At 40.7% G+C, this 24,262-nt stretch overlaps 3 protein-coding genes and 1 long non-coding RNA gene across 7 annotated transcripts in view; 2 read left to right on the plus strand and 2 right to left on the minus strand.

The window, feature by feature from the left end:
• The window catches only part of LOC149046948 (uncharacterized), a 1,764-nt gene extending 1,487 nt beyond the window's left edge, over positions 1-277 (minus strand). Inside the window, exon 1 of the mRNA XM_089204197.1 lies at positions 1-277. This exon is cut by the window's left edge and continues 1,487 nt beyond it. Within this exon, the coding sequence (XP_089060323.1) occupies positions 1-277 (277 nt within the window).
• LOC113675676 (uncharacterized) overlaps positions 1-22,154 on the plus strand; it is a 48,791-nt gene extending 26,637 nt beyond the window's left edge. For 2 of the 4 annotated variants that reach the window (XR_016185590.1, XR_016185588.1), the window contains exon 7: positions 21,647-22,154. This is a non-coding gene — a long non-coding RNA (uncharacterized LOC113675676). Of the gene's footprint in view, positions 1-11,971; positions 12,837-21,646 lie in introns of those variants that run through there. The other 2 variants (XR_016185589.1, XR_016185587.1) reach the window with 1 other exon arrangement.
• Positions 2,138-5,752, plus strand: LOC149046949 (uncharacterized). The gene is made up of 2 exons (XM_089202917.1): positions 2,138-3,318; positions 3,993-5,752. Exons 1-2 carry the CDS (start codon positions 2,503-2,505, stop codon positions 5,592-5,594), a joined length of 2,418 nt encoding a protein of 805 aa, XP_089059043.1. The 5' UTR covers positions 2,138-2,502; the 3' UTR covers positions 5,595-5,752.
• LOC149046950 (uncharacterized) lies at positions 7,891-10,205 on the minus strand. Its single transcript, XM_089204198.1, has 3 exons — positions 9,961-10,205; positions 9,319-9,453; positions 7,891-9,132 (listed from the first exon to the last, which is right to left on the minus strand). The coding sequence occupies exons 1-3, from the start codon at positions 10,203-10,205 to the stop codon at positions 7,923-7,925; spliced, it is 1,590 nt and encodes a 529-aa protein (XP_089060324.1). The 3' UTR covers positions 7,891-7,922.
• Positions 22,155-24,262: the final 2,108 nt, after the last annotated feature.

The following is a 24,262-nucleotide window of genomic DNA, read 5'->3' on the forward strand; positions in this document are numbered from 1 at the left end:
TGGTAGCGAGCACGTGTCTGGCGTGGATTTCGTTCGTCGGCTTCACGAAAATATTTTGAAGAGTTTCGATTGCAGATTCGTAGTCGGCACATTCTTCTACATATTTGAATACCGCAGGCGAAATAAAATTTGTCAGGACTCCAAATTTATCGAGGCCTTCTTCCGTCAATATGGCGAGGAAATTTTCGAAGGTTCGACGCCAGTGAATCCACGATTTTGATGCTCCAGACGTGCTTGGATCGGCGCTGAATCTCTCGGGCCTGAGGACTTTATCCATTTGTTTTTGTAGATTAAATTGTTATGATAGTTAAACGAATGTTTGGCCTCGTTTCTAAAGGCTTTAATCTACAAAAACCTCGTGCTACATATACTTCACAAAATGGCGTCTTCACAGAACGAGTCCGCTGACACATGTGTTGACGGGCACTAAAAGGTATCGGTATCCCGGATTAACAATAACATTAACAATGTAAATTGCGAGTACCGGTAAAGTTACTTAAATGAAGTTTCCAATGTTTGACTGTCACTACAACAGGCACTGTAGCTGCGCTAGGCAATGCGGCATAATCCTTGTGGAGATCTTCATTGCCTAGCAGCAAATGCTATTGATATCATGATAGCACTGCAATGACAAGGCAATGGCATCTGTTAGATATGTGATTATCTCTTTGTCTTGAGCTTTGCCTGATGGCTGCTGTTGCAACACATGGTTTGTTGCTTTAACAGTTGCCATCAACAAGGCTGTTACAGCATTCTGCATTTTCTGGAATTTCGAATCCTGTGTGCAGACTGGCGCAGGCAGTTGGTTCTAAATTAATGGTTTTACTCGTGGCATATGAAGTCCCTCCATGTTTTCTGAGCAGGAATATGTCTATCCTCGCCTGCGATTTCTCCTTGGGAAGTTTGTCTTTAAGCAAGCTAAAGACAATTTTAGCAAGGCCCTTGTTCATAGGGCTGTCTGTTTTTTCGCTGAGGTTAAACTCGAACACAATGTCCTGTAAGAGGCTTTTAGTGCTGTCTTTGGTTTGCTTGGCTGGCGTACTGCCAAGCCTGGCAACGCGAGTGCTCAAAGACTCACTTTCATCATTATCCCTGTCGTCCACTGGGTTTTCTTTGACTTTGGTATTGACCTCTATGAGGTCCACTGACTCTTGGAAGGTTGCCACTTGCTCTTTCAGAGCTTTTACCTCTGAAAGGATGGCTGAAATTGCTTCAGTAAGTGGAGGGGTTTCCTGCTCTGATGTGCTCTCCTCATCAAGATCCGCCATGTCTGTGTGGCGGGAAATTGTCCCAACTATGTTGGGGCAACAAAACGTTGTTCTATTTATTTTGTCAACTGCATTGGCCAGAAATCTGGTTTCTGTGAGTCAACTACATTTACTTCCCAGATATTTCCTCTGTAGATCTCCAGTAGATTTCTTCTGATTTTTGTTAATCGCAGTGTAAACAACCTTTGTTGTGAACCATACGTTGTGCAATGACCTGGTGCTGTGCTATCTCATGGGATCTCTATGCCTCCAGTCATGTGATAGAATAATAGTTATCTGGCCTCCCTGGTGCTCCAACATGGCCATTATTTGCCTTTTCTTTTTTATCCTCAATGATGATGTTTCTCAAGTCAATGTTGTCATTGTCTGGGTCCTGAAGTAGCTTTGGAGTTTTCAACAGAATAATTAGGTTAATTAGGTGCTTGTTGGCCAGTGCACCTTGCAAGGTTCCTGCTCATGTTTGCAGGTGGGCTTTAAATATTGTGTTTTCATCAGTACTTTTGTTGCATCTCCTGCTTTCTCAATTCTAAAATTTTCTTGTAGCCTATTTCATTAAAGTGTTCCTGTTTACTTGTGGAGAAGCAGAATCCTCTTATTAAACCATTGGCAGTTCGTTTGGAAATGTCAAAGTAAGATGTTTTGTTACTTTTTTTTGTGGGAGACACATTATGTAAGAAACAAACAATCTCTCCTTTTTGTTTGTCCATTGCTTGAAAGTGAAAAATAACCTTTTAGTTTGTAAATTAGTATAAATATGATCTATTGTAGTTCTGTGGTCAGTGGTATAACTTACAGGGTTCGCACGCGCCTTGAAAGTCCTTGAAAGTCCTTGAATCTCAAAATAAAAATTCAAGGCCTTGAAAGTCCTTGATAATTGTAGTCAGTGCTGGAAAGTCCTTGAAATTTGTAGCTAATTTAATCCAACTTAGATTCTAGAGTGCCTTATCTGAAAATATATGCAACTGGCACAAACGTAGCAACACATAATAGTAAGATACAAATAACAAACGATCGTAACGCCACTCCGCATGTCGATCAATCGCCCATATCCATTTGTCCTGTTCTTGGTTCTATTAATCACTCTGATTGGTTGAATGTCTCGAATGTCAAGGGCCAATCAAATGTTTTGTACTATTCCCTCTTTCTGAGAAAAGCCATGTGCTTTGAGTGCTTTCCTTGTCTGGGTTAGTGTTGATTGTTTGCGTTTTGTTTCACGAGTGAGAGATTTAAAACAATGGGCAAGTGTGTTTTCAGCAACTTGTGGCTTCAGAAATCACTGTATAAAGATTGGCTTCGAGAAGTCAAGGGTGACAAGCACAAGGCACGATGCATCGTGTGTATGAAGGATGTTGACATTTCGAGCATGGGAGAGTCAGCGCTCACAAGTCACTTGAAAGGAAAAAAACATCAAACACTGACATCCCAGAAAAGGTCATTAGCAAGCGTTCCAGATTTTTTTGGCGTTTCTTCTCAACAACCAGCAACTACAAGTGACGATGCCAAAGAAGTTTCAAAATCCGCTTCGTCTGAAAGTGGCGAACACAACACGCTCAACCCCACAAAGTCTAGTACTACGAGTTCATCTGGTTCATCGGTGATGGAAAGAATTGTCACTCGTGATGAGACTTTGAAAGCAGAAATTTTGTGGGCATTGAAGGTGATAATGTCTCATTACTCCTATAAATCATGCGAAGGTACGAGCAAATTGTTTCAAGCGATGTTTCCTGACAGTCGGATCGCGAGTCAGTTTACATGCGGAGAAAAGAAATGTGCATACTTGATCTGTTTTGGGCTCGCTCCACACTTCAAACAACTTTTGAAGGACGTTGTGAAAAAAGAAGAAGCTTATGTACTTATGTTTGACGAGAGCCTGAATAGCGTGTGCCAGTCAAAGCAAATGGATATTCACATTCGTTCATGGAATCATGACAAACACGAAGTTGAAAGTCGCTATTATACCTCAGTGCTTATGGGGCATGGAACAGCAGAGGACATGCTTTCTCATTTTCGTTCAGGCATAGAAGGAATTCCTCTCAAAAAAGTTTATCAGGTAGGATGCAACTCTCGTTATGTTTGGGTAATCCATGAAATTGTTTGCAAGATATGCTTCTTTGAAGTTGTATTATTTCTTACCCTCAATTATCGACATTTCGAAATAGGCAATAGCACAAACTTAGTCTTCACACAATTACCTAATTTCAATTATTCTTTGTCATATTGCCACTCTTTTGAAAGACCTATGTCTTGCCATTATTAAAAAGGTGTGATCAAATTGGAATCAATTATATTGTTTTCATGACTGGCATTTAATTTCATCGTTCGCCGGCGAACGATAATTACAAGAAGTTGCGTTAAATTTTTTTTAACATGAAAATCTTTCAATGTCTGTTATTATTTTGCTGTAGAAGGGCGAAAGATGCAAGATTACTTAATCTAATTTATTGCATGTAATATAAATTGTGCGTTCACAATCTAGCCAATGTTCCAAAAAGCGATAAAATTGTATTAAATAGAAATGAAACACCTTACTCGGTTTTCTGCCCTTTAAGGTCTAAATAAATCAACACTCTTTCATTGCAAATCTTCACAATTCCAATGCATCCATGACTAGTTCACTTCGTGTCTAGGTGGACAATGACACGAACTCTGGGACGTAATGCAAGTACTAAATTAAATAATCTGTTTCCCTTTCAATATTACAAGGAATGTTTTCTCTCATACTAGTTGTCAATGGATGGACCCAACGTTAATTGGAAATTTTACAGTATGCTGACTGATGAGGCAAAAAGGGAGCATAATAGTCACATGCTGAACATTGGCAGCTGTGGTTTACACATTCTTCATGGAGCATTCAAGGATGGTGCTGTGGCATCAGGATGGCAGTTAGACAGGTTGTTCTCCAGCCTTCACTGGCTTTTTCAGGACAGTCCGGCAAAGAGAGAGGACTACACCAAAGTAACAGGAAACTCACTGTTTGCTTTGAAGTTCTGCAAACATAGGTGGTTGGAGAATGTCTTGGTTGCAGAACGTACACAGAGTATGTGGGACAGTGTTGTCAAGTATGTTCAGAGTGCAAGGGCAGGAAAAGTTCCACAGCCACAGAATAAATCCTTTGAAACTGTACAAGAGTTTGTTGCAGATCCCTTTACGACTGCAAAAGTCGCTTTCTTCCTATCAGTAGCCAAGCAAGTGACACCGTTTTTGACACTCTATCAAACCGACAAGCCTATGCTTCCTTTCCTGGCTACAGACCTGTACAGCATGCTTGGGGGATTAATGAGAAGATTTATTAAGACCACTGTTATCAGTGAAGCCAAAACCCCATTGAAGCTTACAAAACTTGACCCTGCTGACTCCAGCATTCATGCCTCTCATTCCAAGATTGACCTGGGGTTTACAGCTGACAAGAAGATCAAGGAGTCGATTGCAAAGTCCACAGTTTCAGAGAAAAGAGTGCTTCAGTTTCAGATGGAATGCAAGGAGTTCCTTATGAAAGTAGTTTGCAAACTGATTGCCAAAGCACCAATTCAGTATTCCCTTGTAAGGAATATAAATTGCTTAGATCCAAGAAACATGATGAGTGACCATGATGTTTCCATCACAAAATTCAAGAGAGTTTTGACTACCCTTGAAAATGCCAAGAAAGTCCCGGAAGGTGAATGTGATTCCCTTTTGGAACTATTTAGACAATTCATTATGGAAGTCCCCTCTTCTTCTCCGTCGGAGTTCAAAGACTATGATCCTAACAATGATAGACTTGATTCCTTTCTGTATCTTCACATGGGACAGAAGCGATCCTACCAATCATTGTGGAAAGTAGTCTCAGAGCTACTGATATTATCACATGGCCAGGCCAGTGTCGAAAGAGGATTCTCAGTCAATAAGCAACTGGAAGTCGAGAACCTCCAAGAGCGCTCCTTCATTGCTCAAAGGCTGGTACAAGACCATGTACAATCTGTGGGAGGTGTCCTTGCTGTTTCAATCAACAAACCACTTCTTTTGTCAGCTGCAGGAGCTAGGCAGAAGTATTTATCATATCTTGATGAACAAAAGAGGAAGAAAACCTCTGAGGGTGTAGAACTGAAGCGAAAGGAGCTAGTCGATGAACTTGACGAACTTAAAAAGAAAAGAAGGCGTTTAGACAGTGATGTTGACAATCTTGTTAAATCGGCAGACGAGTTTGCACAGAAAGCAGAGGACACTAGGAAACTTGTGTGGATTACAAAGTCAAATAGTTTGAGGAGAACTGGAAAAGAAAAGGAGATAGCTCGCAAAGACCTTGAGTGCAAAATTGCGAATGTTGTGGATGAACTAAAAAAGGCATAGACTTTTAGCTCGACTTAAGCTCGGCACAATCGCTACTATGATAAGGTGAACATTCTTTTATTTTGCAGTTGGTGGAGTCCTTGAAAAAAAAAAATATGTCCTTGAAAAGTCCTTGAAAAGTCCTTGAATTTTTAGTCCAAAAAAGGGTACGAACCCTGAACTTAATACTAATTGCCTGTAGCTGTAATCTTAAACATATAGATAATATAGAGGAATTTTTTCTTTCTCATCTAACCAGTTGACATTAAAATCTCCAATAAAATTATAGAATTCTAAACTATGGAGACAAGAGGTTGCATCAATGCTGTACACATTTACTGAGTTGCTACTTGTGTTGAGCGATATACACCTATAATGGTAATATGTGAAATTGTCTCAAGTTTAGCAATAGTTATTTCAGCACCATTTGCATTCTCACAAACCGGATATCCAGGAATGAAAGAAATTTTACTCTATACTGCTTTTCTACCATAAGGTCTTGCATTTAGTCTTTGTAGACTGATTGTCATTTCTAAATAATGTAGATCCATTAATGATATAGTTACTATTGCTGTCTAAATGAAATAGTCTTGTTTCTGAGGAATTGTTTAGATTGATGGTTGAATAATTTAAGTCTTTGCATATGTCTTCAATGTGTCTAGCATGACTGTACCTTTAGAAAGCATGATTTAAAAGCAGTTTAGTCTGTTTGATATGCAGGAGTAATAGAAGGGGTGAGGTAGCCTTCTGTTCGCCTTCTGGTGTTAAATAATATTAATAATAAATGTCTTCATTTCTCATTAGATAAAAATACATTTCTAATGGTATAGGATAAAAAGATTAGGGTTCAGCCAAAAATTACGATAGAATAAAAAGGTCAAACTAGATACAATACATCTAGCATAAAATATCATGAAAGGTTGTATTTAAAAATCAATCTATTCACAGATGTGTTCTTATAACGTTTGGTGTTTATCTTAGGCCATTGGCAGCTTTTATGTCCAAGGTTATAGGTTAAGTTGTTCTTTTCTTGCAGTAAGCAAACCTTTAGAGAGTGGTTATCACACTGTTGAACTATTTTAAGAATCGTGTTATCTTGTTTCTGTAGTAATGAGCTAATATTTAACTGCATAGATTTAAAGTGCAACTTATAGCATCTGTCTAAAAATTGCTGAAGGACATTAATTTCCGCATCGGAGGCACCATAAATAGGTAGTCCGTAGGTTATGTTAGGGAGAACAATGCTATAGAAGAGATAATCAATGTATGTTTAGCTGTAGCGCTCTTTTCTACACACTCCCAGCACGTGTAGACATTTGTTGGTCTTGTACAGTTAAGCTTTTGTGTGTGCAAAAAACTTACAGTTGTTCTGGATGGTCAGACCTAATAACTCGAGAGTGGCATGTTGTGGTATATTACAAACAACAGGATAGAATGTGGAGTTACCTTTCTTCTTTATGACTAGTTCTTTACAGTTGTTAAGGTTACAGCTCATGGAATTACAATTTGCCCATGTCAAAAATTTTTCTGCCAAACCACTTTATGCATGTCACTGCCCTCTTTCCACACGCTAAATAACTAGGGGCTGCTCACACTTCTCTGCAATGTCCCCTATAGGCATTCAGGGGCAGCAAGTTTAGTGTATAAGATAGCAGCTTGTGCCTGACTGAGTCAAATGCTTTGGTGAAGTCCATTGCAGATACCAGTACTGCCTCACAGTCTGCATTATCTAAGTGTTTGTTGATAAAGTGCTTAACAGAACACAAGTGCAATTTCCACTTTCACGATGAGCAAATTGAGTAGTGCTAAGGTGTTATAAACAGCTTTCTCAAATACCCTGGCTATAATGCCCAGAGCAATATTTATACCATGGTAGTCAGACTTTTCCTTGGGTATGTCAACCTTGGGCAGGGTTCGACAACAGGCTACCTGTATTACTAGCCACCAGACCATTGATTTCTAAAATTTACTAGCCTGAAACACAACTTGGTACCCTCGTGGTCTACTTCAACCCCAAACACGCAAACCTTCCTCTAAACTTATTGGCAAGGTCTTTTAAAATGTTAAAGAATGCCGTTTTTTTTTATTGTGATAACTCTTAATAAAGAAACCACAACTTTTAGTTTGCAAGACATGTTTCGACATTCTTATGTCATCTTCAGTTGTAAATGCGATTTTAACGGTTGTACATTTGAATTTATATGAAATTACGTTACAAATTACGTCATATTGTTTACGTACGATTTGAATATTAAATACGAAAAAACGTGACAAAGCACGCACTAGATGGGGAAAGAAGGAGAAAAGAAAAATAATGATAATAATAAGAAAAATATTATGATAACAGAATCAAAAGGAAAGAGACAGCTCTAGATGCTTCAATTGCTGATTAAGGATGGGTTTGTCCCACTTAATATGCAATGCCTCTTTGATCTTAATTTCGTATTTCGAAGCGGCAGAATCTAAAATGGTGAAACATTCTGTACCACAAGAGTCGAGACAGGCCTTTGATGATTGTAGGTGCTTGTAAATGTGTGAAGTTTTATCAGACAAGAGGTGCTCACGAACCCGTGTACAGATGTGGCGAGTGGTCTCACCAATATAACTGGCATTACAGCCAGCACACGAAAATTTATAAACGACACGCGAACGTAGACCTGGTGGTACTGAATCTTTCACACTGAACAAGTTTCTGAGCTTAAACGTATTAAAGACTAACTTAATATCTAAATCAGGTCTACAATAACGTTTCAGTAGTTGCCTTAACTTGGTTTGAGCGATGTCAGAAAACCGCCCAACATAAGGAAGTTTAAAATAATGCGAAGAAGGTTTTCCGGAGTTTAATGTGGCGTTATGCGTGGGAGAAGGATTATAGCTCTTGGCCAGATGCCTGGAGATAATCCTGTCTATGACGCTGGAAGGGAAACAATTTTTCCGTAGCAAGAAAATAAGTTTTTGTACATCCTTGTGGAAACCAACCCAGGAATTATTGATCTTATATACTCTGTCAACCAAAGTTCTTATTAAACCTAATTTGTACATCATAGGAGTGAAGCTAAAATAATTCGTCAGAAGACCAGTAAACGTCTTCTTGCGGTAGACGCTAGTAATTATGGATGGATTACTGTTGTCAATCAATATGTCTAAGAACGATAATTTCTCATTAATTTCCTTTTCCATTGTGAAGCGAATACTAGGATGTCTGGTGTTTAAATAATCAAAGAACAATACCGCGTCCTTCTCATTATTGAACAAACAGAAGGTGTCATCGACATAGCGTCTGTAGAAAACAACTTCAGATAATGAATAGTTGTCTAACCAGGTTTTTTCATGATGTCCCATAAAGAGATTTGCAAGTACTGGAGCAAGTGGGGACCCCATGGCAACTCCATCTATCTGATCGTAAAACACTCCCTCAAACAGAAAACCGGTTTCAGTTGTCGCAAAGGCAAAAAGCCTTCTTAGGTCAGTGGCGTTTATCTTAAGACCAGGGTTACCTTGATAAATATACCTAATCGCAATATCTATGCACTCATCGAGAGGTATACTAGTGAATAAGCTCTCGACATCGAAAACATGTTATTGTGATAACATAGGTAATGTGTCATTTAAGGAAAAAGTTAAGTAAATTTTCCTTCACATTTACTTGACTGTGTCTTTAATAGAGCTTCAGTTCACGTTTACAATTATTTGCTACATCATCATCTTTGGCATCATCAGATGGACCAGGGACAGCTGCCTGTACTTCCTGCTGTGCTTCAACACATGATCTCCAGGAATTTCTGCAGGCCCATCATCTTCTTCCCTTCTCAACCTAGACCTATTGTCGCTGAAGTAGGGCATTCTCTTGTGCAACCAAATGTTAAGTTTAAAGTTTGTGCTTCCAACACAAAAAGAATTTGAGCAATCATACCTTCTGCAGACAAGGCAAAACATTTTGGCCTCTTTGTTTACGACATGATATTCAAGCCATGGGTGTATCACGACGTCCTCTCGAAAATACAGAGTAAAAGTATGCAGAGTTCACAATAACAAGCTACATATTTTATTAATGGTGAGCACGTACTCTCACTTCCTCTTACTTACGGGAAATCAGTAACTGACGTAATACGTCATGCCACATGTCTCATCCTCCCCAATATAAAATGGGTAGACAAAAAAAAAAAAAACCAAAAACTGGAACATTTATGAGAAACCTTAAACAATAATAAACTGGAACATAGACACTATGTGTGAAAGTATCTCAACTGATAATAAATGTTCAATATTTAACAACAAGTAGAAGGTTCGGTGTTAAGCCCAACAGGCTATGTCCACAAGTTGCTTGTAGGTTGGTCACGCCATAAAGTCCTTAAGGTATGAAGGTCTAGTGACTAGTCTTCATGACCGGGTTCTAATCCCTGAGTCCAGCTCTCTCTGCTCTTTGTAAGGTTCAATACATGGTAGGCCTTTAGTGCCTGATTCTTTGCAAAGTGAGGGCTCATCTGGCTCGTCAGGGCAGCTTGACATTTGTGGTGGCTCAGTAAGGGTTTCCTCAGGAGGCAGTTTTCTGGTCCTTCTTCCGTGGCCTAAGATGTTGCTCTCTGGTATTTGCTGTGATTCACCACTGTGTTGCTTCAGGGCGTGAATCATAAGTCTTCTTCAGATGGGCTCTGTTGCGCCTATAGGAAGATCCATCTGCTGTCTCAACTTCATAGGACCTTTTGTCAAGTCTTTCAACAACCACTCCCTTCTTCCATTCCTTTTGCCCCAGTACAAACAGTTTCAGCCTCACAGTGTCTCCCTCATTCAATTCAGGTAAGTTGTCGGCATCAGCATTGTAGTATTGAGCCCGCCTTTTTTGAACATCTCTCAGCTTCTCTCGTGACAAGAGCTCAGGGTTCTTGGTTCCAGGAGAGAACCAGTTGTGGGCAGTAATGTCCTTGTCCTCCTATTCATGAGCCTCTGAACTGGACTACTTCCAATTCCTTGTGATGAGATATTGTGCGCAGCCAGTAGTCCCAAGTAGAGGTCATTGCCACCTTTAGCAGTTTTACAGAGGAGTTTTTTAGCAGACTTCACAGCAGCCTCTACTTTGCTGTTAGCCTTACTGTTGTAAGGAGAGGTGACCCTGTGCTCAATGTCCCATTCTTTTGTAAGCTTTTGGAACTCTGCAGCTACAAATTGAGGGCCATTGTCACTAAAAAGTTGACACAGACTCCCATGCCTTGCAAAGTGGTTCTTGAGTTTTCTGACCACAGTTCCAGAATCTGTGTTATGTAACCAGTCCAGCTCCCAATAACCACTGTAGTAATTGACTGTTACCTAGTAATCTTTCTGGTTCAGGGTGAAGAGGTCCACAGCAACTTTCTCCCAAGGCCTCTGTGGTATGTCATGACTCATGAGGGTCTCTTTCCCATGAGAAACTTCAAATAATCTGCAGGGCTCGCAAGTTGAGATCCAGTGATTGAGTTCAGAGTTAAACCAGGCCAGTACATGCTCTCTCTCGCTCTCCTCAAACAGCCATTTACACCAGCGTGTGACACCTGTATGTCTTTCTTTATCTCAGCTCTCAGCCCTTGAGGCACAACAAGGCACAACAAGGCACTCCCCTTTGAACACCAGCCCATCATAAATACTAAGTTCATCTCTCAAGCTGTAGTAGGGGGTCAGTTGAGGTGAGATCTTTGACCAATCCTCGGGCGATCCCTTCAGTATGGTGTCCATAAGCAAGTAAACAGTGAAAATGTTTACTATTGGTTGAGATGCAGAGTTCTTAGCTCTATTTGGTTAAGTTCTGCAAACCCTTTACTAACCTCTAATTGCAGCAAGTATGTCTTGGTCTAGGGGAGCATAATCCTTTGTGCCATGGACGGTTGATGTCAACAATACATCTCTGTTCAGTTGAAAAAGGTGGTCTTAAAAAGGTGGTCCACAAGGTGAAGTGTCATGGCTGTAAGCTTGCAGGCAGCCTTTGCATAGGTGAAATCTATTCTGGATAGCTGGAGATTACTGTTGCCCCAACTGCAACTGTATCGGTATCGGTTCCTTCGAATGTAAAGAAAAATAGGAAAATTGCAGTGTTGGAAATAATTTTATCGCTTGAAAAGGGGGCATACTGAAAACTGCTCATTCATTACTCTTTTTGGACTGAAAAAGGTGGTCCACAAGTCGAAGTGTCATGACTGTAAGGTTGTGGGCAGCCTTTGTATAGGTGGAATCTATTCTGGATAGCTTGAGATTACTGTTGCCCCAACTGCAACGGTATCTGTTTCTTTGAATGTAAAGAAAAATAGGTAAATTGCAGTGTTGGAAATCATTTTATAGCTTAAAAAGGGGGCATACTGAAAACTGCTCATTCATTTCTCTTTTCGGACTATTTAATCAAACGCAACGTGATTGTTTATCTTTTTCCATAGGGCTGTCTGCTAATTCTGTTAAAGTTCTGCTTTGGGCTGGAACAACAAATTGGTGTAGGTCTGCTGGCATTTCATGTTGCCACAGTACAGCTGAGGGTGGTGGAAACTGTACTGAGGATGGAGTAGAATTCATGTAGGGTATAACTAACGAAGGTGTCTGAGGTGTACAGTGTGGTGCCTGTTGTGTTTGCCCAGCCATAACACTCAGGAGCCTGTCCAGCTTAGCCTCCTGCTTTGCAAATGAACACTCAAACCTCCCCAAGATGGTCCTCAGATGGCGAAGCTCCTCACCAATGGCCTCACCAATGGCCTCAGAGGTTCTTTCACAGGGGTGGTTCAACTGAAATAGGAAAATATCACACACACTTTATCTTTCAGGGTATTAAAGTTATCACACTAGTCTTTCTACTAAGGCTACACCCAACAATGATTGACAGACAGAGAAATAGACATACAACTAAATGCAAAGAAATGTGTAATTCAACTGACTTTTGGTAAGATAGTTTTTTATTTTCCTAGTAATATGGGAGCATTACAAAGTGAGAACTCGAAATACACAGTCAATTCTACGTTAAGATGATTATGCTGAGATAATAACTTATATTTGTTGTTTTAGCTTTTGCGGCAACCAAAAAAATGTAGATTCTCAAGTTCCAAGGGGTGTCGCACCAAAATGCAGTTAACGTTAGGGACTATTTTACAGATTGAGATAACAAACCAAAGTTGACTGTTTGCACTAATCTTTATTTGTGAAAAGCAATCAACCATGAACCACAATCAACGATGAAAAATCACAATCAATTGCACAATCAATCAATCTATCAATTGTAAACTGAAACAACAATGCATTAAAGCTCTATCAATCTAATGAAATGTCACGGAATGCATAATCAAAGAATCACATGTAAAGAACTGGGCCTAAATGTCGACAAAGAGATTAAAAATGACAAAGAGCAATGCAAATAAAACGGTTCAGAGTACAAAAGTTTCGATACAAATTAGTGGAATTTTGGGTGGCTGGATAACAGCCCATTGTTCTTATCCGGATGGTGGGTGTTCACTTGCATTTGGTACAATTTTAGCCTTTAAATCTTAAATCAATTATGAATACGGCAATACAGCAGAATATCTGTTTATATATTATTGCCCAACACTGAAAAGGTGGACTAGAAAAAAACAAAGTTACAAAAGTACTCATATATCAGTCCTGCTTGTGCCAAAGGTTGAGAAAACAAGAAAGAGCGAAAGTTTGCTAAGACAACTCAAAACTTAAGAGGAAATGATTAAAGGGACGCTAAACTTGTCTTTTATATGCGTGTGGTGATGCTGAAAGGTCCAATTACAAAACCAGTAGAAATGCAGAAAAAACAGATAAACATGGTAATTGGTACATTATACGTTCAGTTCTTGGATAGAGTGACAAAAACAATACTTTACCATTGGGAAAACAGATTTGTTTTACGATAGTATGGGGCAGTACGGAAATTTTACTAAAAGGAATATTTCTGTGATGTTTTGCTTTCTTGGCGAAGTTGATGGTCGAACCTCGCAAATGTGCCGCATTTGAGTCTTAACACAAATTGAAAACCCGGCATTTGAAAGGTAATTTAATTTTACATCTGACCGATTTTTAAACAATATAACCTAATCAAGATAACGCCACTAATTACGTCTATTCTTCTTCGATGAAAAGCGCTACGTTTCGGTTGTCTGCACAAGAAACAATACTTTCGAACACTGCGTACACGGGGGATTACATGATTGAAAGTCAGATTGACAGGCCTGCGTGAAGTTACGCATGCTCTCTTTCTCTTTTCTAGCTTATTTGCATTTTCCCGTGCGACGTTTTTCAATGGGCGCGATTCTGTAATGTTGTTGGCCAAAAAAATATATATTATTAACTTTTAGCTGCCCTAAAGAAGTATTGGATGGATGGAAGGTTGGCCTGATTCCTCTATTATTTCCGGAGATTGATTTTTATGTAGCTTTGGGCAAAAACTTTGTATTTGGTCTGGAAGCGAAAACCGCAGCGTTCGGAAATTGCTTCATTTTTTTCTCGTCTAGACTGCCCGTAGTCAGTAGCCATGCACAGAAAGGGACAATTCGCAAAACTTGCGTAGATTTGATAGCACGCGGGAGAAACAAACATATCGCCTAATAGTGCATGCATGACATGACAACAGTGCTATACAAGCACTATACAAGCACGACCTGCATGTTTTATAAAAATCAGCAGAAGTACAGACGATTGCGTGACATTTTTGTGATTTCCGCTTAGAAATTGTAATTATAAGGTCACCGAATAAGTCATTCACGTAGAATCCGGGTGACTGTAAATCATTCTGAATCAAACCAGCGGTGTTTACTAAAGTCACTCAATGCATTGCAGAATATTCTGGATCTACAAAAAATTCATTTTGATAGAAATTGGTCCAAAATTTAGGCCCCCCCGCACTAGCGGACAGAAACAGGCGAACGGCAAATTGAAACCGCGTAAACGTTTATTTACATTTCTCTAGACATGTGTCACGATTCTGTGAACTCAAAAGGGTTGTTTATTGTGCGAACTCGACTGCCGCCACGTGTGTATTCGTTGTCTCCTAAGTCTTCTAAATATAAAGATGTTCATCGGCCCAGTGGCGTGACCGTGTAACGCAATATCACGACATCTTCCCCTTTTTACAAAGTTTATCTTCAAAAGTTAATTAATACTTAATGTTCGGTTTCGATCACTGTTCAAATCACATGAAATCGATAAAACATTGTTCTTCATTGAAATCATAAAAAGATAGAAACAGAACCCAACAACTATTTAGCGGCTCAATCATTCAATGTTCAGTTCATATGGTAATCCTGATGCCACAAAGGCGGTCGACGTCTGCGTTCTGATCGACGAGTTTCAATCCTTTGTGGCTCAAGCTCAGTTCCCATCTCATTTTCAGGTGGCATTCTCTCTGTTTTGGTCTCGCCATGGAACTCCGGTGGAGGAGGTCCTGGCTCTGTCAGATTTGGCACCGGTTTGAGGGTAGACTCGGGCGGAGTTAGTTCTACCAGACTCATAGGTGGTGCTGTTTCCGAGGTCAGGCGCAGTTGCCGACGGTTGCGTCGGTATCGCCTGCCGCAAACTTCAACTTCATAAGACCTGTTCCCCAAGGCTTTCATGCAGGTCCCCAGACTCCATTCCTCCCTTCCGGGAAGCCGCATCCTGATGGCCTGTCCACACTTTAGTGCCTTCAAAGGGCGAAACTTTTTGTTGTATTGTTGAGCTTGTCTTTTCTTGTGCTCAGCTAATTTGGTGGCTGTTTCCTGGTGTGATGGCTGCCGCAGGAGCGTTTTATGGGTTGGTAAGAAAGTGCGTGTGTGGCGTCCCATCAGTCTCTGTACGGGTGATGTTCCTAGACCCTCTGTTGGGGTGTTGCGCCAATCAAGAAGGGCTAACAGCGGGTCTTGCCCATCCGCTTTCGCTTTCGTCATCAAGTTCTTGCAGGTCTTCACGGCATTCTCGGCGCGGCCATTTGACTGGGGGTAACGGGGGCTCGAAGTTCTATGTTCAAACTGCCATTCTCTCACGAATGCACTGAACACCGATGACGTAAACTGAGGTCCGTTGTCGGTAATAAGCACGTCTGGTATCCCATGGCGGGCGAATTGTACTTTACACGCAGCTATCACGCTAGCAGATGTGGCCACCTTAACCTCCTGGACTTCAAAGAACCCACTCCAGTAGTCGACTAGGACAAAGAAATGTTGTTGCCCAAGGTCAAAAAAATCGGCACCTAGCATCGACCAGGGACGCGACGGGATCGGATACGGTTGCAATTCCTCGCGGCACTGATCTGGCTGGTACGACTGGCAGATTGAGCATTTGGAAACAAAGTCCTTTACTTCCGAATTCATGAGGGGCCAATAGAGGACCTCCCTAGCGCGACGTAAACACCCTTCGATTCCAATATGTGATCGGTGAATTTGCTTCAACATTTCTTTTCTCAGGGAAGGGGGTACCAGCAATCGCTCCCCCAGGAATACTAGTCCCTTGTCTTCTATAAGCTCACTTCGTTTGTCATAGTAAGGCGTCAGCTCAGGGGTACAGGACTTCCTTGACACTGGCCATTCACCCTTGATTGCTCCGATTAGCTTTTGCATCACTGGGTCCCTGGCAATCTCGTTTCTGAATTCAGCGAGCCTGTATGGTGCAATCGAGAGGTTTTCTGAATGATCTATCTCGGCAAGTGTACAGATCAGACTTGTATCGTGCTTGGAGGCTTCGGTGGTGTTGCGGTATGCTCGACTCAGTGCATCTGATACCCACATAAGTTCCCCTTTTTTATACTGCACATCCAGGGAGTAATTCTGAAGGGCCATCAGCATTCTCTGGAGTCTCTTTGGTGAGTTGTGTATTGGCTTGGTAAAAACTGCCCTTAGTGGTTCGTGGTCAGACTCGATGTGTACAACTTCACGTCCCAGTATGTATTGATTGAACTTGTCGGTTGACCACACTATGGCGAGGAGCTCTTTCTCAATTTGAGCGTAACGCGTTTCGGTGTCGGTCAGAGCTCGCGAGGCAAAGGCAACGGGCTGACCCTTTTGCATCAGTACTGCACCTAGAACCGTTATGCTGGCATCGCATTGGATTGTCACTTCTTCAGTAACATCATAGTATTTCAGTACCGGGGCCTTGGCCAAGTATTCTTTGACTGTGGTAAATGCTTTCTCATGCTGTGCAAGCCAACACCACTCGACGTCCTTGTCCTCAAGCCTTCGCAAAGGCTCTGTCATGTCGGACAGGAGTGGCAAGAATTTGGCCAGATAATTGACCATCCCCAGAAACCTCTTCAGGCCTTTCACATCAGTCGGCGGTGGCATATCCAAAATAGCTTCAACTTTGGCTGGGTCTGCCTTTAGACCATCAGGAGTCAAGAGGTGGCCCATGAAACGCACTTCGGTTTGAGATCTTTTCAGCTTGGGTTTGTTGAGCATGAGGTTCCACTCCCGGCATTTCTTGAAGAACGCACGTTCGTTCTTTTCAAGGCTCGAGTTGACCTCTGCGTCAGTTTCGCCAAATCCAGCGATGAGGAAGTCGTCAGCGATAACTTCAACTCCTTCTAAATTTTCTACGAATTCATGCATGCGTTGCTGCCAAACTTCAGGCGCACTTGAGATACCAAAAGGCATGCGGGCCCATCTATAACGCCCAAAAGGCGTATTGAACGTTGTCAGGAAACTAGAAGCATCGTCTAAGAGGATTTGGTGGAAACCATCCTTGGCGTCACAAAGAGTAAATTTCTTGGCACCTGTTAAGCGGGAGGCCACTTCATCGATAGTCGGCAACTGGTAATGCTCTCGCCGAATGGCACGATTTAAATCTCTCGGGTCAATACAGATGCGTACTTTGTTTGGCTTCACTATGGCCAACATGCTGGATACCCACTGCGTCGGTTCTGTTACTGGAATAATGACTTTACGATCAACAAGTTCGTCCAGCTTGTTTTTGATGCATGGACGCAAGGCTACTGGCACTCGCCTTGGTGCGTGGACCACTGGTTGCGCCTGTTCGTCTATGGCTATTTTGTATGTTCCCGGTAGGGCCCCTAATCCGTCGAATACGTCCTCATACTCTTCGAGCAAGGAGGCTTTGGGACACTTGACGTGTAATGCTAGGACGTCACAATTATGCAAACTCACAAAGCCAAGATTGAGGCTGGTGTTCAATGATAAAATCGGTTGATAGTCTCCATCTAAGATGTTAAACTCCATTGACCTCCGCTGTCCACGGGACCACACAGGCAGGGTAGCTTTACCAGCAATTTTGCGGTGATCCCCTGTGTACGAGACTATTTCCTTTTGGCATGGTTTGAGGCGATGAAGGAGGGTGTCCCCAGTGATTTGCTTGTATAATTGGGCCGGGAGAATGTCGCACTGCAACCCAGTATCTATTTGAAACTGGACTTCTGTCTTGGGATCTGGCCCATAAATGTGGAGTTTGAACACTGCCAATTTTTCCTGGCCTTTGCTCTTACTAGTAGTAGCACCAATGTAGTAGGGGTCGTTTCCCATGTCGACGGCTTCGTGGACCGCCGAAACTCTACTTTTCACTCCTCGGGGATTAGCGCGACATTTATTCGCAAAATGATTCATACTCCCACAGTTAAAACATGTTCTTCCATACGCGGGACAATGACGTCCATGCACCATTCCGCAATTTCCACATTCTTTAGACGGTCTTCTAAATGCTTGTGACTTAAGTTGTCGTTCTTCTTCAGGTTTTTCTGCCGATCCCGCCTTCCGTAACGCATGAACTGCAGTGTCTCCTCCAGCCATTAGCTTTACTTGCTGTTGGGTCTGTTCTGACGACTTAATAATGTCAACTGCTTGTAGGAGAGATAAATCATTCAAACGGAGAAGTCTCTCGCGGACGCGATCATCCCGTATGCCTAGCACGAGGCGGTCACGCAAAATTTCATCTGGTGTGATTGTATCGTGTGCACAGTTTTTTGTGATCGTTCGAAGCTCCGTAAGATACGTCGAGATGTTTTCGCCTGGTTCCTGGTTTCGGTTGTTGAACCTATAGCGTTCATATATGACCTGTGTCCTAGGAATGCAGAATTCATCGAACTTCTTCAGGACTTGTGAAATGTCGTCTGCATTTTCGTCTTCGTTCCAAATAAAGGTATCGTGGGCTCTGACGCCATCCTCGCCTATAATGCTTAGTAATGTCGACACACGAACTATGCCCTCTTGTTTATATACACCAGTAGCGATTTCGTAGCGCTGCCACGCTGCTTTCCACAATTTCCATGCGGTGGCTAAATTGTCGTCAAAATTAAGCGCTTTCGGCGGGGGCAGATTTGACGGGGGAATAAAAACTTGAGTCGGCGCTGGTGGCACAACTATGGATGCTTCAGCTGCTTCTGTCATCTTTAGGGGTGAGCCGATCCCACTTCTGACACCATGTCACGATTCTGTGAACTCAAAAGGGTTGTTTATTGTGCGAACTCGACTGCCGCCACGTGTGTATTCGTTGTCTCCTAAGTCTTCTAAATATAAAGATGTTCATCGGCCCAGTGGCGTGACCGTGTAACGCAATATCACGACAACATGTTTTCTTTTCTTTCCCCCACTGCTTCCTTCCTCTGGCTCCTTGTCATTGTTTCGATTCTCTCCTGTTCTCTGCATGCCTACGAAAGATATATATATATTTATATATATTTGTTATGGTGATGTAAATTAAAAGTTTACGCGCTTTCGATTTGAAATACTATTTCTAATTACACTTGCAAGTCTCGCCGACCAGGAATACACATGGAACACCTTCCAACTCGCTAACTCACTACTTCCCGCCTCCAAAGAGCAGTTCACAAAAGCTTTGCAGGCTCAACCACAAAGATAATCGATTTTTTCAAACGAACACAGTTGAGCTTTGCTTGGGACGCAATCCTTGATTTCAGGAGAAAGATTATTATCCTCAATTCCATCATTTGGAAAGCAGAGAAAATTTCGACTTCCAGTTTCAGCCCGTAGCTCAACAATGTCCATGCTATCCTTAATACTATTTTGAAGAGTCTCAAAGCTAATAAAAAAGGGATATTTACCATTTTCGAACAACTCCTGTATGGTAGGCTGTTCTGCAATAAATCGCAGGGCCAGAATAATCATTTGGTCCCTGTAGAAGGTGACAGAACAAAAAAAATTTACACAATGAATAATAATGCTAGTTATAATTCACTGAGGTGCATGTGAAGTTCAAACGTCTAAACCAGACTTTAGTAACGTCAGCAATGAACATAAAAAATCACTACTTCCCATCGTACAAATTCGTTTTGTGATGTGGGTCTTTTCTGAAAACGAAACAAAAATAAAATAAATCATTTTTTTAGCAAATGCATTTCTGGTCCATTTTATAAGCACTTAAGTTGCAAGTTGTTTCGTCATTATACCTGGAGAATTCGTGGCAAAGTTCCCTATTTTGTTCAACACAAATCTCAAGATAATTCCAGTTGAATAAACGAATTTTACTTACAGCATCTAACAATGCCAGGTGGCCTTCAAGAAATGCTGCCATTTCTTCTAAGAAGGCGGCCACGTCGCCGTCTCTGAACATCAGCTACAATGAAAGTTTAAAACAACAGTTGTTACAATGAAATAGCGTCCGGCACACCAATTAAAGCATTCCGATATCACTTCGATCGAAAAATGTCAAAACAGATTAAGGATATCAGTTTTCTTACCATGGCGTCCAGAGCTCACACAATATTCCAATCCAGAATACTTCAATGTTCAAAGAGCCGTTGAACTTCCGTAATACGTGATGACTACGGAATGGGAAAGAGCACAGGGAAGATAATTATGTATGCGTGCAAAACCAACTCCAATATTCCAATATTCCACAATACTCCAATGTTCAAAGAGCCGTTGAACTTCCTTAATAAGTGATGACTACGGAATGGGAAAGAGCAAAGGGAAGATAATTATGTATGCGCGCAAAACCAACTCAGAAAAAATATTACTCTGGCAAAAACTATTTTGGAACGCGAAAAAAACCCTTTAACTGTTTCCGGTCCAGACATGTAATCTACGTTTGATTGACAAAATAAAAATGGAACTTACCTTTACTATTACTGCACCCAGGAAAAAATTAGTAAACAAAGCAATATAATGTACACCTCTTTAAAATAATAAATATGTCTTCTTTTAGCTTACTCTTATCGTCCGGCACACCAATTGCTTAGGGTTAAGCATTCCGATATCACTTTGATCGAAAAATGTCAAAACAGATCAAGGATATCAGTTTTCTTACAATGGCGTCCAGAGCTCACACATAATTTAAATTCTCACGTACTCCTCCAATGTTCAAAGAGCCGTTGAAGTTGGACTCTCATTGAAAAGTAAGCGTGAGTCGGAGAAAGAAAAGAGAGCTCGACAATTGACATTTAATGCACGTCATAACACAACTTAATACTTAATACTCTAAACATATTCTGGCCCACCAACGCGAGCAAACTGTGGTAAACCAAGAGGCCGGCAAACCGTGGTAGAATTCAGTCTCGTTGCTATTTTAATTGACGCTTTCATGAACGACAACGAATAAGTGCAATATCAGCAGTGAAAAAAGAGGAGAAACTTACTGAATTGGCTCTGCTTTAAGGCGAATTGAAGAGTATTCCATTCAGCGACTACACTATGGTTTCGTGCCTGTCTTCACATTCGATGACGTCATGCCCCCAGCAGATCACTGTTCCATTTGCGGTTTGTATTTTTGGTGCTATTCTATCCTGCAGCTGATTCTTACACCATCTTTGTATTTGCTGATCTATTTGACATCCTTGTATTTTTGGTGGTGACGGCCGCCCATACCTTTAATAATAAATTTGAACTGAATTCCCCGAACGCGTGTCTGCTTGAGTTGAGAGTCTGTTCATACAGCAATCCGCTCAAGCTCAGGTGGGAAAATCGCAAGTACCGGAAGTATGAATCTGGACACCACTGTTTTCGGTTGTTTACTGGGCTATACACTTCCTGTCCTCGAAGAGCATAATTATTATCATTATCACAAAAGTGAAAAAAATTTAAAATATTAATAAATTTGTCTCTTGACGTAATTTGAGAGAAAAAGGAGTAGACCAGTAATCCTGGACCATTGGTTGGCCAGTAATCCTGGATATTCTCTTGATTCACCAGGCCCATTGCAATTATCATGGCAAGAAAAGCTTTCATCTTACCAGATGTCACACCATCCTCTGGCCAATTTCTAAACCTTGAGTGCTGAGGTAAACAATCTCTTCACTGTAAAGATGCAATTGTTACCATTGTTTCTACTTGGATCTTCGGAACTCTGTTGGATGCTTAATTTATAAAACGTGTATCAGAAGCAACACCATTTGCATGCACCTGCTGTTTCCTGTTACTTAAGTAAGAAACCAGTTGTATTCACTTTGTTGTAATCCATAGTACTTAAGTTTAGTTAGTAATATTTGATGGTTTACTGTATTGAATGCTTTACTTAAATCTAAGAATAAAGAAACCACATAAAGTCCTCTATCAAGAGGAGAAGTTATTTCTTCACTAAGGTCAATTAGACAATCAGAAGGTGTGAAACCTGGTCTAAATCCATATTGTTTTGAGGAAATCGTGTTATTATTTGTAAAATAGAAAATCAGCTGATTAAAAATTCATCTCTCAAATATTTTACTTATGGAAGAGATAACTGAGATAGGTTGATTATGACTACATGCAAAACGAGAGCCTTGTTTAAAAACTGGAACAACTTTAGCAAGTTCTTTCCTCCTTTCCCTCTATCGTGTTTATTCCTAAGCCCAAAACTTGCTAAACTTGTTGTTTCATGTTGAATCTAATGGCAGGATAATACTTACCAAACAGCTGTTTGGAGAAACATGTGAAATAGACTCGCATTCATCAAGATGACTGCATGACAAAGAAGACATCAAGACAGATGAATTCAAGTGTTGCCAAGCATTATTCTTAAATGAGGGGGTTCTCCTTTGGCCCTATCAATAAACCATGGTTTAGATTTTTTCTGCGAGATGAAAGATGTTATTTTCTCATGCTTTGTGCCTGGTTTCAGAGTTGTTTTACTTATCTCCTCTTTCTTCTTTTCCACAGCAGCTGCCACTCTAATTCTTTGACTATAGTTCCATTGAACCAAAATTTTTTTGAGCGTTAGAAATGTCACTTTCTTTAATGTCTGCAAATGGAGAAAAATTAGAGGCAGATATACTTAGTTCTCTTCCTAGAAAAGCCAAATATTTTGTGTCATTTGGTAGCAGTTAAAATTAATCATTAATTTCTACTGAAAACACATTCCCTTCAATTTCAGTCATTTACCTTTCAAGCAGTACCACATATTTGTGAACAGGCTCAGTTTAATGAAACTAATGAACCAAGCCAATGCTTGGTCATCCTTACCAAAGGGTGCACCATCCCCCCCCTTATGGCAACTTTAAAAGTTTTTACCCAAACCAGTTAAGCTTATCCATCCTGTTATTGTTGGCACTGAGATAAAACTGTGCCATTTTCAATAATAGCCTTAGAAGGTCCCTGTACTTCCCATTTACTGTATCTTCGTTCTTGAGCCCTTTGCAAAGTGTTTCCCTTACATCATGTAAATCACCTGTGTCTATTTGATTTATTCTTTTAAGTACCTCTTTATATGAAAGAGGTGTTGATACTGGAACGTTGCTCATGAATCAAATATGGTTCCTTTTAACCCCAGCATTATCTAAGTACATTGCTAATTATGACCTTATTGAATCATACTTCTTCTTATGCCACTCCTTTTACAAAATATTTACACTTCTAATAAAATTTGTTTGGCTTTGTCCAAAAGTAGTCATCTTCATTTTCTTTGTGAACTTAGCACATTTTATCGTTGCATTTCATTGCACTTCCATTCAAAACTGCCACGAGACCTGCATAAGCTGGTGTCATATTCTCAGCAGTGCCTAAATGCAGCATTTTTGCTGCATTTAATGTCTGCAGCCTCCTTCGTCTGGTGCTATGGCCAGGGCCAGAGATCTTCCCATCATCTTCCAAAATTTGAGGAAGACAAATCTTGACCATGTAAATCTTCAGTTTCATTTCAATGCATAACTTCACAGCCAGAATAAATCATAAATTATTCTATCGATAAACTGTTTGAATGGAATAAAAAAGCATTCTCCAATAGAAAAAAAGGATTATTAATCAGACATACATGACATACTGCTAATAAAAATTTTGCAATACATTATAGGGCAGTTGAAAAACTACTTTTGGCTTGGCTTATTTGTGGCCGCAAAATGGAGAAAAAGAGCTCTTTTGTGTACAAACAAGGATATAAGAAATAGGTGCTCAATTTACTACTTAACTTTGGAACTTACAATCAGGAGATGGGTAAAACAAGCTTATCTTACCATTTAAACAAAATCAAGTACATAGGTAAAAAACAATGGTCGTCATGTTTCTATATACTGTTTTTAACTTTGACTCTATTTTCAGTCAATTTTTGGTCTACTGAGCACTGTCGGCCAACTGTTGGTAATGTGTCAGTAACCTGTCAGCTGACAGTTGACCAACAGGTTACCGACAGCCGAAAATGGGAGCCATTGTTCACTATTACCCAACTTCCACACTTTCACTAGTTTTGTCAGTGCCCTCTTGAAGAGATGCAATATCGTTCTTCTTTCTCTTTTGTGGCATCTTTCTTTCTTTTTCTGGTTCTGAGGGCATAGTAAGAAAAGGTAAAGGAGAAGGTCATGTTTTTTTAATTTTGCAATTCACAGGCAAGGTGACATGCAT

The sequence above is a fragment of the Pocillopora damicornis genome, chromosome 4, assembly GCF_964200805.1.
Source record: "Pocillopora damicornis chromosome 4, jaPocDami1.2, whole genome shotgun sequence".
NCBI lineage: Eukaryota > Metazoa > Cnidaria > Anthozoa > Scleractinia > Pocilloporidae > Pocillopora > Pocillopora damicornis.

What these genes read in the sequence shown, in the direction of transcription:
- LOC149046949 (XM_089202917.1), top strand. Translation starts at nt 2,503, where the DNA reads ATGGGCAAGTGTGTTTTCAGCAACTTGTGGCTTCAGAAATCACTGTAT. An exon ending in CTCTCAAAAAAGTTTATCAG is followed by an intron (nt 3,319 to 3,992) that starts GTAGGATGCAAC and finishes CTCTCATACTAG; the next exon opens with TTGTCAATGGATGGACCCAA.
- LOC149046950 (XM_089204198.1), bottom strand. Translation starts at nt 10,205, where the DNA reads ATGATTCACGCCCTGAAGCAACACAGTGGTGAATCACAGCAAATACCA. An exon ending in GACTCAGGGATTAGAACCCG is followed by an intron (nt 9,454 to 9,960) that starts GTCATGAAGACT and finishes TTGTGTTGGAAG; the next exon opens with CACAAACTTTAAACTTAACA. An exon ending in GTGTTGAAGCACAGCAGGAA is followed by an intron (nt 9,133 to 9,318) that starts GTACAGGCAGCT and finishes CGATGTCGAGAG; the next exon opens with CTTATTCACTAGTATACCTC.